General features: G+C 43.3%; 1 protein-coding gene across 1 annotated transcript in view; it reads left to right on the forward strand.

The window, feature by feature from the left end:
- fat4 (FAT atypical cadherin 4) overlaps positions 1 to 4,545 on the forward strand; it is a 317,517-nt gene extending 312,972 nt beyond the window's left edge. Inside the window, 2 exon segments of the mRNA XM_080193732.1 lie at positions 1,655 to 2,485; positions 2,488 to 4,545. Of these exon segments, the coding sequence (XP_080049858.1) occupies positions 1,655 to 2,485; positions 2,488 to 3,542 (1,886 nt within the window). The 3' untranslated portion in view covers positions 3,543 to 4,545.
- Positions 4,546 to 13,252: the final 8,707 nt, after the last annotated feature.

The raw sequence follows: 13,252 nt of genomic DNA on the forward strand, positions 1-13,252 counted from the left end.
TTGTTCTGTCCATCATAAGGAGTTATAAAGGAAAAGGAGTGAAAACTGATGAATAATCAACATAGTTAATTAACAATTAACCTCAATGGAGCAATGATTAGCATCAACAGCCAAGAAGGAAGTCAAAACAGCACTAAAACGGAGGGAATGAAATGGGTGTGGAGGGAAAACAGGCAGGGAAATGGGGAAGACAGTGAAGCTGCCAAAATCAGCATTCATGCCTGATTGCAGATTTGCAAAGCATATTTTCTTTGAGGGAACCCTTTTTATTTAGTGAGTGATACCTTCTGTTGTCTTTCTCCTATTAATATATTCTTTGATCATTCTTGTGGACATACAAATTGTTCTGTTATAAATAAATGAAATACTTCTTTCACTAAATGTTTTGAGTATTAAACGTTTCCATAGCAGCTATTGTATATTAATGGCATACTTCCAACAGCTGTTTTTATTTTATTTTAAAATGCAACATTTTTGTGTCTTATTGCATAAGCTTAGACGGTATAAGTTACCAGATATTTAATTTTTATTAAGTGGCTTTTTTCTCTTTGGGGCTATAGTGTAGTCTCTGGAGTAGGCCTCTGGGAGGTGATTAGGGACTGAGTGCAGTATTAACATGTTAGTTGCAGTATTAACTGTTATGTGTAAATGTTGTGAATCTGTGATTATCACAGAAATAAATACAGGGGATAGCTGCATTCCAACCTGTATTACTCATGGTTTAATGGATGCATTGAGGAAGTCACTGTGCAGCACTATTTAACATGCAAATTGTATTTGCGGTCCTGACATGAGTTGACTTCTGTTGAAATCTTTAATCTAGGATCCTGCCTATTTCCAGCAGGAATGCTGGTTGTCAAATTTGAGCCCTGGGTAATGGGACAAAATCAGGGCTGTAATCTCAGGCCAGTTGGAGGTCATGGTCACTGTCACACTTTTAAACATTTATCAGTGGTATAGAATCATACAGTGCAGAAGAGACCTTTCTGTCTACCAAATATGCACTGATATGTGAGAAACACCTGAACTCCCACCTAATCCCATTTACCAGTGCTTGGTCCATAGCTTTAAAGGATGTGAAGCATCCAGCCTCCACCATCCTCCCAGGCAGTGCATTCTGTGTAAAATGGTTTTTTTCTGACATCCCCCCAAACTTCCTGCCCCTCACCTTGAACTTGTGTCCCCTCTGACCCATCAAGTAAGGGGAGAATGGCTTGTCTACTCTGTCTATGCCCCTCATAATCTTGTACACCTCAATCAGGTCACCCCTCAGTCTTCTCTGCTCCAACAAAAACAACCCAAGCCTATCCAACCTCTTCATAATTTAACTGTTCCCTCCCAGGCATCTGGCGATACGAGCAGCAAAAGAAGGAACCAAGCCTCAAGATTAAGATGGCAATTAAATAACTCACACGTTTGAATATTTGTGGTGGCACAGTTGAAACATCTCTTCCTATCATGGATGGTTGGTATAGGACATGTTTATTTAGTACAGAAAACATGCCGGTCAGCTACTGTAAAGCTCAGGGTCACCAGCACAGGAAATCTAAGACTGGTAATTCTTTGGCAAACAGGGGGAAAAAAGAGTTTAGTAATTTTGTACAAATTTGACTGGAAATTATTTGTGACAGATTATCTTTTTATTGTTTTCCAGATTTTGATGGCTGTATCTCCTATATAACTTACAATGGAGAAACACTGCCTTTCACTGGACAGCACAGGGATGTTACAATATCGAAAAGCAGCCCTTCTGTTAAAATAGGATGTAGAGGTCCTAATGTATGTTCGACCGACACATGCTCAGGTGGGCTAATGTGTGTGAACCAGTGGTATGCTTATGATTGTGTCCCACCTGGAGAATGTGCTTCCAGTCCTTGTCAGAATGGAGGGAGCTGTGAGCCTCTTCCAAAATCTGGATTTACCTGCGCATGTCCTGAACTCTACACCGGTAAAACATGTGAGACTGTAGTGGTGTGTGTCGGTGTTCAGTGTCCCCAAGGAACAGTCTGCAAAGCTGGAGTGAATAAAGGATACACCTGCAGTCCAAAGCCACAAGTGGAGGAGCTTTCTTTGCCTCTCTGGGCTGTGCCTGCGATAGTTGGCAGTTGTGCCACATTCCTTGCTCTAATTGTTCTCGGTCTGATCGTGTGTAACCAGTGCAGAGGTAGAAAGGCAAAAATACAAAACGATGGGAAGACAAAAAAGAAGAAAGAGAAGAAGAAAAAAGGCAGCGAGAATGAAGGATTTGACGATCCAGATAACCTCCCTCCGTATGATGAGGAACTGACTGTGAGGAAGCAACCTGAAGGAGTTCCAAAACCTGATATAATTGAAAGGGAAAATCCATACTTGATCTTTGATGAGACAGATATCCCACACGCAACAGATACATTGCCAAGTGGGCAACCATGTATCGGGCCTGAAACAGAGCTTGAACATTATGACATAGAAAATGCCAGCAGTATTGCTCCATCAGATGCAGACATCATCACTATAAACATTTCCGTAGTCACACCCCTAAATTTTCCATTCAAAGACACAGTCCACTGGGTTTTGCCCGACAATCTCCTCTCCCACTAGGAGCCAGCAGTTTAAGCTATCAGCCTTCCTATAGTCAAGGACTGAGAACGACCCCACTGAGTCACAGCAATTGCCAGAATCCTAACCCACTCTCTCGTCATAGTCCTGCCCCATTCTCAAAGCCAGGATCTTTTTACCGCAATAGTCCAGCAAGAGATTTGCACCTTTCGAGGAGGGAAGGGAGCCCTATTGATATACATTCGGATATTTGCCAGCCTGGCATATTTAATTACGCTTCACGACTTGGAAGGAGAAGCAAAAGCCCCCAGACCATGACAGGTCATAGTCATGGCTCAAGGCCAGGCAGCCGTCTAAAACAGCCTATTGAGCAGATCCCTCTGGAGACCACACCTCCAGTAGGATTGTCCATCGAAGAGGTTGAAAGACTCAATACTCCTCGCCCTAGAAACCCAAGTATCTGTAGTGCAGATCATGGACGCTCATCCTCAGATGATGACTGTAGAAGACCTCTTTCCAGAATGAGGAACCCAGCTGATGGTACGCCTGCCCCTGAATCATCTTCAGATAGTGACTCACATGAGTCCTTCACTTGCTCTGAGTTTGAGTATGACAGGGACAAACCTGCAGTGTACACTTCACGCATGCCAAAATTGTCTCAAGTCAATGAATCTGATGCAGATGACGAAGACAATTATGGTGGCAAACTGAAGCCACGGAGATATCATGGTCGAAGGGCTGAAGGAAGCTCTGCAGGCCTGCAGTCAAGTCACGAAGACTATAAGACACAACCCAAGCTCGGGCCACATGGAGCTGTGACAGGAGCTTTTAACTGGGACAATCTATTAAATTGGGGTCCTGGTTTTGGGAATTATGTGGATGTGTTCAAAGATCTCGCGTCACTTCCAGAAAATGCAACAACAGAGGCAAAAGAGGAAGCATTAAACAATGTTGCACAAAGTGCAGCTCCTTCTAACGATGCAGAAGCAGAAGAATATGTATAGATATAATTTATATAGACTGTTAATTTTAATACATTAACTGCAATCCACTGTCAATGGACAGCTGTGTAATGGAACCCACTCAGAATCACACCCTGCCTCTCATCAGTATTGCCACATGCAGTGGCCCATAATTTTCTGCTGAAGAAGAATTTGGTTCTTAAATGAACGTTGTCTTTCAGGGTTCCATTGTGTTTGCAGGAGAAGAAGAACTGTTACATAAAAGCACAGTGATGTTTGTGTTCCGCAGTTGCGGAATATTTTTCCTGACTTTTCTTTTTCAGAACTGAAAACATGTGTGTTTGATCTGTTTGAGCACAGTGTGTTTATTATTCAGCCACTGGCACTGTAACAGCACACAAGTTGGCCAGCAATTTAAACAGTTGTGCCAATGTTGGGAGAGTGCTTCAGAACTGCCCTGGTGTAGATTTTTTTTCTCCGCCTCCCCCCCTCCTTCCTCCCCCCAGCCCTGCCCTCACATGCCCACGATAAGTTAGTTTTTTTTTCCAATGGGTGCAATTTATTCTGTCGTAAGTAAATATATGAGTACCCAATAGAACTATGTGAACTGTTCAGTCTAGGAAAAAGATTCATTTTGTAATGTTATCATTAGAAAGTATTGTTCTCACTTGCTCGATAAGCAGTGTTACCCTTCACTGTTTGGTATGGGGCCAATATGAGGGAAAACTTAAAAAATATCTGGCCTAGTTTGGCATAGAGCTAACCTTCGAAATTCTGGTGCAAACTTTCAATTGTTTTCTATGTCCTATTTCCAGGATTCTTACTTTTATACCATTTTAGTAACCTTAAAAAAGACAGCTCTGTTTGTTACTGATGATATTTTCTTACAAAGTTTTTTAAAAAATGGTTCATGTTTCTTACTTTCGGGGAAGGTAAGATTGAGTAATTTCTGCATTTGTTACTTATGTAACACCAGTATTTTTTTCATTTTTGATATAAGTGTAACATACTGTATCCTTTGTACACATAAATGCCAAATATAGAAATAAACTATTTATTTACAAAAAAACTCTTCAAATGACATCTTGGTTTTTAAGTAACCTTCTAATCCATTTGCCTCAGCTAAGTGAAATCTGGGGACTCTCATTCATCAGATTGTCCTTTCGCTCTGAACTTTGATCCAGCAAAGATTGAAACTACTCCATCTGTACCCCTCACAATTTTGCATACTGCAATCATGCCTCCCTCAATCTTCTCTGTTCCAAGGGAAACAGCCCCAAGCTCTCTAATACCTCCTTGTAGCTACATTTCTCCAGCCCAGGCAACATTGTAATAAATCTTCTGCTCACTCTCCAAAACATTGTGTCCTTTCTTAATGCGACCAAAAACTGCGCACAGTACTCCAGTTGTGCCCTCACCAGCGTCTTGTGCAGTTTCATCATGACGTGTATTCACACATCAAGATCTCTCACCTCATCTACCCTTTCAGTATATTCCCATTTATTGTGCATTTCCTTCTACTGTTCAAGCTCCCTGAATACATTATCACTTAGTAGAGTTGAACTCCAACTGCTACTTTATTGCCCACTCCACCAACCCACCTATATCATTTTGAAGACTTACAGCTATCCTCTTGCACTATCCACTACATGGCCAATTTTTGTGTCGTCTGCAAATTTCCCAGTTATGCCCCCGATGTTCAAGTCCAAGTTGTTGATGTATAAAACAAACAGCAGGGATACCAATGCTGAGTCCTGCGGAACACCACTTGAAACAGCTTCCTGTTCACAAAGGCAGCTATCGACCATCACCTTTTGTTTCCTGTTACTAAGCCAACTTTGGATCCAATTTGCCACAATACCCTGTATCCTATTGGATTATACATTTTCGATAATTTGCCATATGGGATCTTGTCAAATGCCTCACTAAAATCCATGTAGACAACATCCACTGCATTACTCTCATCAATCCTCCTTGTCACTTCCTCAAAGAATTCTATCAAATTTGTAAGGCATGACTTCCCGTAACAAAGACATGCTGACTTTTCCTGACTAGTCCATGTCTTTCTAAGTGACAGTTTATCCAATCTCTTAGGATTAATTCTATCAATTTGCCCACCGCCACATTAAGACGAGCTGGCCTATAATTGTTTGGCATTTCCTTCATATCTTTTTTAAAGGAAGGAACTACATTTGCATTTGGGTGACTGTATGGGGTTTGCATCTGCTGTTCCAGGTGCGGCAGTTTCCTTCCACAATCCAAAGAGGTTAGGTGGATTGGTCATACTAAATTGCCTCCTTGTGTCCAAAAATGTGTAGGTTAGGTGGATTAACTATGGTATTCACATAGGGTTACAGGGATGGGGCGAGGGGAGGGCCTGGACGAGATGGTCTATCAGAGAGTTAGTGCAAACAATGGGCTAAATGACTTCCTCCTACACTGTAGGGATTCTGTAGTTGGGACTACATCCATTGTAGTTTGGAAGAATGAGAAGTGATCTTATTGAAATGGAAAACATCCTAGGGGACTTCATAGGTGGATACTAGGAAGACGTTTCGTCCTGTGGAGGAGACTAGACCGAGACAATGTAGTTTAACAATAAGAGATCACCCTTTTAAGATGGTGATTAGGAGAGTTTTTTTTCTCTCTGAAGGTTGTAAGAATGTGGAATTGTCTTCCCCTGAAAGTAGTGGAAGCTTGGGTTACTGAATATTTTCAAGCTGTTTCAATTTCCATTCACAGTTTGAGTGGTCATAAGAACATAAGAAATAGGAGCAGGAGTAGGCCATCTAGCCCTTTGAGCCTGCCCCGCCATTCAATAAGATCATGGCTGATCTGAAGTGGCTCAGTTCCACTTTCCCGCTTTTTCCCCATAACCCTTAATTCCCTTGTCTGTCAAAAACCTATCTACCTGTGTCTTAAATATATTTAGCGAGGTAGCCTCCACCACTTCAACGGGCAGAGAATTCCAGAGATTCACCACCCTTTGAGTGAAGTAGTTCCTCCTCAACTCCGTTCTAAACTGCCCCCCCCCCCCACTTATCTTGAGGCTGTGCCCTCTAGTCCTGCTGTCCTTTCTGAGCAGGAAGAATCTCTCTACCTCTACCCTATCCATCCCTTTCATTATCTTATACGTCTCTGTAAGATCCTCCCTCATCCTTCTAAACTCCAACGATTACAGACCCAGTCTATTTAGCCTCTCTTCATAGTCCAACACCCTTATCTCCGGTATCAGCCTAGTGAACCTCCTCTGCACTCCCTCCAAGGCCAAAATATCCTTGCGCAAGTGCGGTGACCAAAACTGCACTCAGTACTCTAGCTGCGGCCTCACCAGTGCCCTGTACAGTTGCAACAAGACCTCCCTGCTTTTATATTCTATCCCCCTCGCTATAAAGGCCAGCATCCCATTCGCCTTCTTGATCACCTGCTGCACCTGCAGACTGGGTTTTTGCGATTCATGCACAAGGACCCCCAGGTCCCTCTGCACTGTAGCATGCTGCAGCTTTTTGCCTTTTAAATAGTAATCCCTCCTACTATTATTCCTGCCAAAGTGGATAACCTCACACTTGCTAACATTGTACTCCATCTGCCAGGTCCTCCCCCACTCGCTCAGCCTATCCAGATCCCTCTGCAGACTTTCCACACCCTCCGCACAACTTTTGGTCAACTTTTGACAGCTCTAGTCTCACCTCAAGGACAGAATTTTTATTCCTGAGGCCTGAATAACAGGATCTTTATTCTGGGGGGTGGGTAGGTGGAACAAGTGCATGCTGGACCCAGACCCACCACCCCAGAAATTGTTTCAAGATAACCACTTGGGCTGCTGAATGTGACGCTGCCTGGTTCAAAGGCCCACTTCATTCCTGTGGGACTTTGTCCTTGTTATGTGATTGAATAATAGGTCCTCTAGCCATCACCCTCCCTAACTCCACCAGCCACTCCCCACACCTAACCCTTGCCAATTCATACAAATCCATGTAACTACCCACCTCTCATCGGTCTTGATACTCTCCATAGGTCTCGTATCCTCCATGCCAAGCTACATCCCTCTGCCCAATCCTATGGTCCTCATATCCTCTATGCCAAGTTATGCCCCTATTCATACCAATGGTCCTTTTGTCCATTATGCCACCTTAGTCCCAACCCATAGTCTCCACACACACTACCATTTGCACTTATCCCCCCATGCCAACTCACATAGTAGCCTTCATGAGCAGACTTCAGCCATGCTGAGATGAGATAAAATTAAGTTCTGAGTAACTATTACAGACTTGACTACATTAAATAAAATTCTCATTGATAAGAGCTGATTCAATACATATAGATTTCTTCAAGTACTTAATGCCTAACAAAAGCAAACAATTGTATTAAGAGCCCCAAATCAAAGACTGATAATCTCTTAATAACTCCGTGGAGCTGTCAAACTGTGAACTCATATCCACCCAATGTGATAATAGGTTGTTGAAGCATCTCCAGCATCTGTTGTGCTATATTTTGATTTGATTTATTGTCACGTGTTATAGTATACAGTGAAAAGTATATACACTATACAGACCATACATACAGAAGGAAAGGTGAGAGTGCAGAATGTAGTGTTACAGTCATATCTAGAGTGTAGAGAAAGATCAACTTAATACGAGTAGGTCCATTCAAAAGTCTGATGACAGCAGGGAAGAAGCTGCTCTTAAGTCAGTTGGTACATATCCTCAGACTTTTGTATCTTTTTCCCAACGGAAAAAGGTGGCAGAGAGTATGGAATGCGTGGGGTTCTTGATTATGCTGGCTGCTTTTCCAAGGCACTAGGAAGTGTGGACAGTGTCAATGGATGGGAGACTGGTTTGCTTAATGGACTGGGCTTCGTTCATGACTCTTTGTAATTTATTGCGGTCTTGGGCAGAGCAGGAGCCATTCCAAACTGTTACCCAACCAGAAAAAATGTTTTCTATAGTGCGTCTGTAAAAGTTGGTGGGAGTTGTAGCGAACATCAAATTTCTTTGACCTGAGAAAGTAGAGGTTTTGATGGGCTTTCTTAATTATAGTATTGGATGGAAGGACCAGGACAAGTTGTTGATGATCTGGACACCTAGAAAACTAAAGCTCTCGACCATTTCCACTTCATCCCCATTGATTTAGACAGGGTCATGTCCTCCACTACACGTCCTGAAGTCGATAACAATCTCCTTCGTTTTGTTGACAGTAAGGGAGAGATTTTTGTCATTGCACCAATTCACCAGATTCTCTATCTCATTCCTGTACTCTGTCTCGCCATTGTTTGATATCTGACCCACTATGGTGATATCATCAGCAAACTTGAAAATCAGGTTGGAGGGGAATTTGGCGACACAGTCATAGGTATATATAAAGTATCTATCAAAGCTAAGTGGCAATTTAGCATAGCCAATCCGCCTAACCTGCACATCTTTGGACTGTGGGAGGAAACCCATGCAGACATGGAGAGAATGTGCAAACTGCACACAGCCACCTGAGACCGGAATTGAACCTGGGTCCCTGGTGCTATGAGGCAGCAGTGTTAACATTGTGTCAGTGTGCTGCCCAATATGGGCATTAGCATGGGCGCAAGAAGTGGCATGGATGTGGCATGGGAAGTGTATGAGGGGCGGCTAGTGTGCCTTGTATTTTTCATTACAACTGGGACAAACATAGCACTGAGGTGGTCCTTTTAAACAGCCCCACTTTGGTACCCAGCAGATCCTGTGGCTGCCTCTGAACTTTACTCCTGGGTTGGCTGGCCCCACCACAGCTCACACCCACCTCCGCAGAATAAAAATCTTATTTGTCCTTCACTTGCTCCTAAGGTGGACGGGCCAAGCCAGGAATTTTCCTGACTCCCACTACCTGCCCTGAGGATGAAAATCCAGTCTATGGACTCTGAAATTGCGTTTTTGGTAATTTCAATCATGATAACACTTGTAAATTCAACAGATAGTTTCCGTCTTGGCATGTCCATTTACAGGGGAGTACTCCATCCACAGGTCTTCAAGTAGGGCCTTTAATTTGTGTAGAAATTGCAGACGTCGCTTGACCCTCAACAGCCATCTTAACAATCTCATTAGTGTCCATTTTTTAAAAAGTAAAAGACAGTTCCAAAAACATACATACTGATTTAATATTATAAACACGTTTAGAATTATAAATAGGATATATCTTTGCTAGATATAGCAGAAGGAAGAAATCTTTATCAATCTACTTACAAAGTTGCTGAATAGAAAGTCATTGAATCCCAACAGGGCAGAAAGGCCATCAAATCTGCACCAATTCTCCAGAAGAGCATCCTTCCCAGACTCTCCCCTCCACCATGCACCTGTAACCGCATGCATTTCCAATGGCTAATCAATCTAACTTACCTTGGGACTCTAAGGGGCAATTTAGCTTGGCCAGTTCATATATTCTGCACATCTTTGGACTGTGGGAGGAAACTGGAGCCCCAGAGGAAATCCACACAGACACAGGGAGAACATACTAATTCTACATGTACGACTGATTACCCAAAGCCAGAATCGAATGCGGGGTCCATGGCACATGTGTGGCAGCAGTGCTAACTATTGTGCGACATGCAGCCTGAAACACACAGTTTCTTTCCCATTGGAAGTTTCGGCAGCCTATTGTGCAAAAAGGCACAATATTTGATAAAGATTTTGAATTGATTTTCCAATCTGTCAAAATCAGTATCAAACAAAATACAGGAAGTAAAGTTCTGCTCACTCAAACTGGTATAGTTATATAATTAGAAGAGTAATTTTTTTCCCCCAATAGAGAGATTATTAGTATTCCAATACCACTGTTTCAATATTCTTAGGTATTTTTAAAGGCAATGCAATTGATTATCTGAGACTAGGATTAATAATTCTTGTCGGATAACATAATGCATGCATAGTGATGACATTAGGCATGGATGTAACTCTTGCTTGACAGTGACAAGAATCAATCTTTGTACAGTACCTGTCAATAATAAAATGTTGCAAGGTGCTTCACAGGGACATTATAAAACAAAATGTGGCAGCAAACCACATAAATGGATAATAGGTCACATAACTAAAATCTTGGTCAAAGACATGGATTTTAAGAAGTGCCTTCAGTCAGTGAGAAATGTAGAAAGGTAGAGAGGTGTACAGAAGGCCTTGTAAAGCAAGGCCACCAATAGTGAAGCAATTACAATCAGAAATGTTCAAGAATCAGAGGAGTTCAGATATCTCTGAAGATTCTGGGGCCAGAGCAGATTACTATGATAGGGAGGGATTTGAAAAGAAAGGTAAGAATTTTAAACTCAAAATTGCACTTTACTGAGAGCTAATAAAAGCAAGCACAGTGTTGTAGGTGACCATGACTTGGTACAAGTTGACATAAAAATGGGAGTGAGAGGGTAGCAGGGTTTTGGATGACCTCAAGTTTATGGCGGTTTGAATGTGGGGTCCAGCCTGGAATATGTTGGAATCATTATGTCTAGAGGTAAGATAGGGTGATGGATTATTGTAGGTACTATTCTGTGCTTACTACTGATGCCAACTAGATTGTATTCTGTCTGAATTTACTGGTAGTAAATAGATGATGTTGTTCATCCATCATCATTGATGAGGACCTCGACACCATTAGTCATTTTGAGGTTGGTTGCAGTGCGTCCAAAGATGACCGATCTGGCCAATTCGGGCATGGAATGTCCTGGCACATATTGGACAGACTTGTGTAGACACTGTAGTTGTTGCGCTGGTGGCTCTGGACTTGCGCAGCTTGCACTTAAGTTGTGCTTCAGCAATACACCTTGCTTCGTGAGCTTGACAGCCTTTGTGGATGAGGCAGCACGGGGTAGGGTGGTTTTGTGCCAGCGTTTCCCAGGTCATCGTGTCAATGTCAGGCGACTTCAGGGAGGCCTTGAGTGTGTCTTTGAAATGTTTCTTCTGCCCTCCATGCGAGCATCTTCCAACAGAGAGTTCCCCAAAAAGGAGCTGCTTGGACATGCACTCGTTTGGCATACGGATGGCATGACCTGCCCACCAGGTCTGCGCTCTCATCAACAGTGTGTAGACTGATGGTAGACTTGCTCTAGAGGGAACTTCAACGTCTGGTACTTTGTCTTGCCATCGGATGTGTAATGTTTTGCAAAGACAGGTCATGTGGAAATGATTGAGCTGTCTTGCATGCCTTCAATACACAGTCCACGTTTCACAGGCATACAGGAGGGTAGTGAGTACCGCGGCGCTGTAGACCTTCAGTTTTGTTGCTGAGCTGATTCCTCAATGTTCCCATACAGTGGAGTGCAATCTACCAAAAGCAGAATTTGCCTTTGCTATTCTGCAATTAACTTCTGTATCAATAGTCACTGCTTGGGAGAGGGTGCTGCCAAGATAAGTGAACTGGTCCACTGCCTGTAGTTTCTACCCTTTGATTGTGATCATGGGTTCTGTGTACGGTGCACGAGGAGCAGGCTGGTACATGACTTCAGTCTTTTTAATGTTGATGGTGAGTCCAAAGTTGTCACAAGCTGTGGAAAATTTGTCCATATTAACTTGCATCTTTGTCTCTGAGCCAGTATACAGGGTGCAGTCATCAGCAAAGAGGAAGTCTCTCAGAACAGTCTCCTTCACTTTGGTGATAGCTTGAAGTCTCCTCAAGCTGAAGAGCTTCCCATTCACTCTGTACTTGAGGCTGATTCCAGCAACACTGTGCTGGAAGGCATCATTCAGCATGGCAGTAAACATCATGCTGAACAGTGTGGGTGCGAGCACACAGCCCTGTTTGACGCCACTGGTGTCTGGGAATGCCTCAGAGGATTCTCCGCCATCCAGTACTCTGGCCATCATGGAACTGGCGTACCATCTGATTGAATTTGAGGGGTGCAGCCGAACTTTGACATGATCCTGCACAGGCCTTGTCAGCTTACAGTGTCAAAGGCTTTCGCGAGGTCAACAAAGGTTGTGTAGAGCTCACAATTCTGCTCCTGACACTTCTCCTGAATTTGGCGCGCAGCAAAAATCATGTCAGTAGTCCCACAGCCTTTGCAGAAGCCACACTGTGACTCTGGAAGCAGGCCCAGCTCCATATGAGTGACCAGACGATTTAGCAGGACTCTTGCAAGGGTTTTTCCTGTGATGGAGAGCAGCGAGATTCCTCGGTGATTGTCGCATACTTGCCGATTGCACTTCCTCTTGTAGAGGTGTACGATGGAAGCATCTTTAAGTTCCTGAGGAATGGATCCTTGCTTTCAAAAGGACTGGAACAACTTGGTGAGCTTCTTGATAAATACAGGACCAGCAGCTTTATAGATCTCTGCGGGTATGGCATCTGCCCCTGGGGCTTTGCCACTGGATAGCTGGCTGACAGCTTTCGTGACTTTGGCTACTACCGGTGGATCATCCATGGCGCTGTTGATATCAACCTGCGGAAATCTTATCTATCGCCTCATTGTTAATAGATGACGGTTGGTTGAGGACGGCTTCAAAGGGTTCAGCCCATCTCTGCAGGATCTGAGCCTTCTCTGTAATGACAGTTGTACTATCTGTACTCAGGAGGTGGAACTCCTGAGAGATTGAGGTCTGTAGAGGGTGTTGAGGGCTTCATAGAACCATCTCAAGTTTCTTTCACCGTATCCCTGTGTTTCATCTGCCTTGGAGCTCAGCCAGGCATCCTGTATTTTATGCAGTTTATTCTGGACTGTCCTGCGAGCACTGGTAAAAGCATTTTTCTTGGCAGCTGATGATGGGTCGTTCTGACAGGCCGATGAAGACGGTGCTTTTCAA

Source organism: Carcharhinus amblyrhynchos, chromosome 1, assembly GCF_965287045.1.
Source record: "Carcharhinus amblyrhynchos chromosome 1, sCarAmb.v2.hapA, whole genome shotgun sequence".
NCBI lineage: Eukaryota > Metazoa > Chordata > Chondrichthyes > Carcharhiniformes > Carcharhinidae > Carcharhinus > Carcharhinus amblyrhynchos.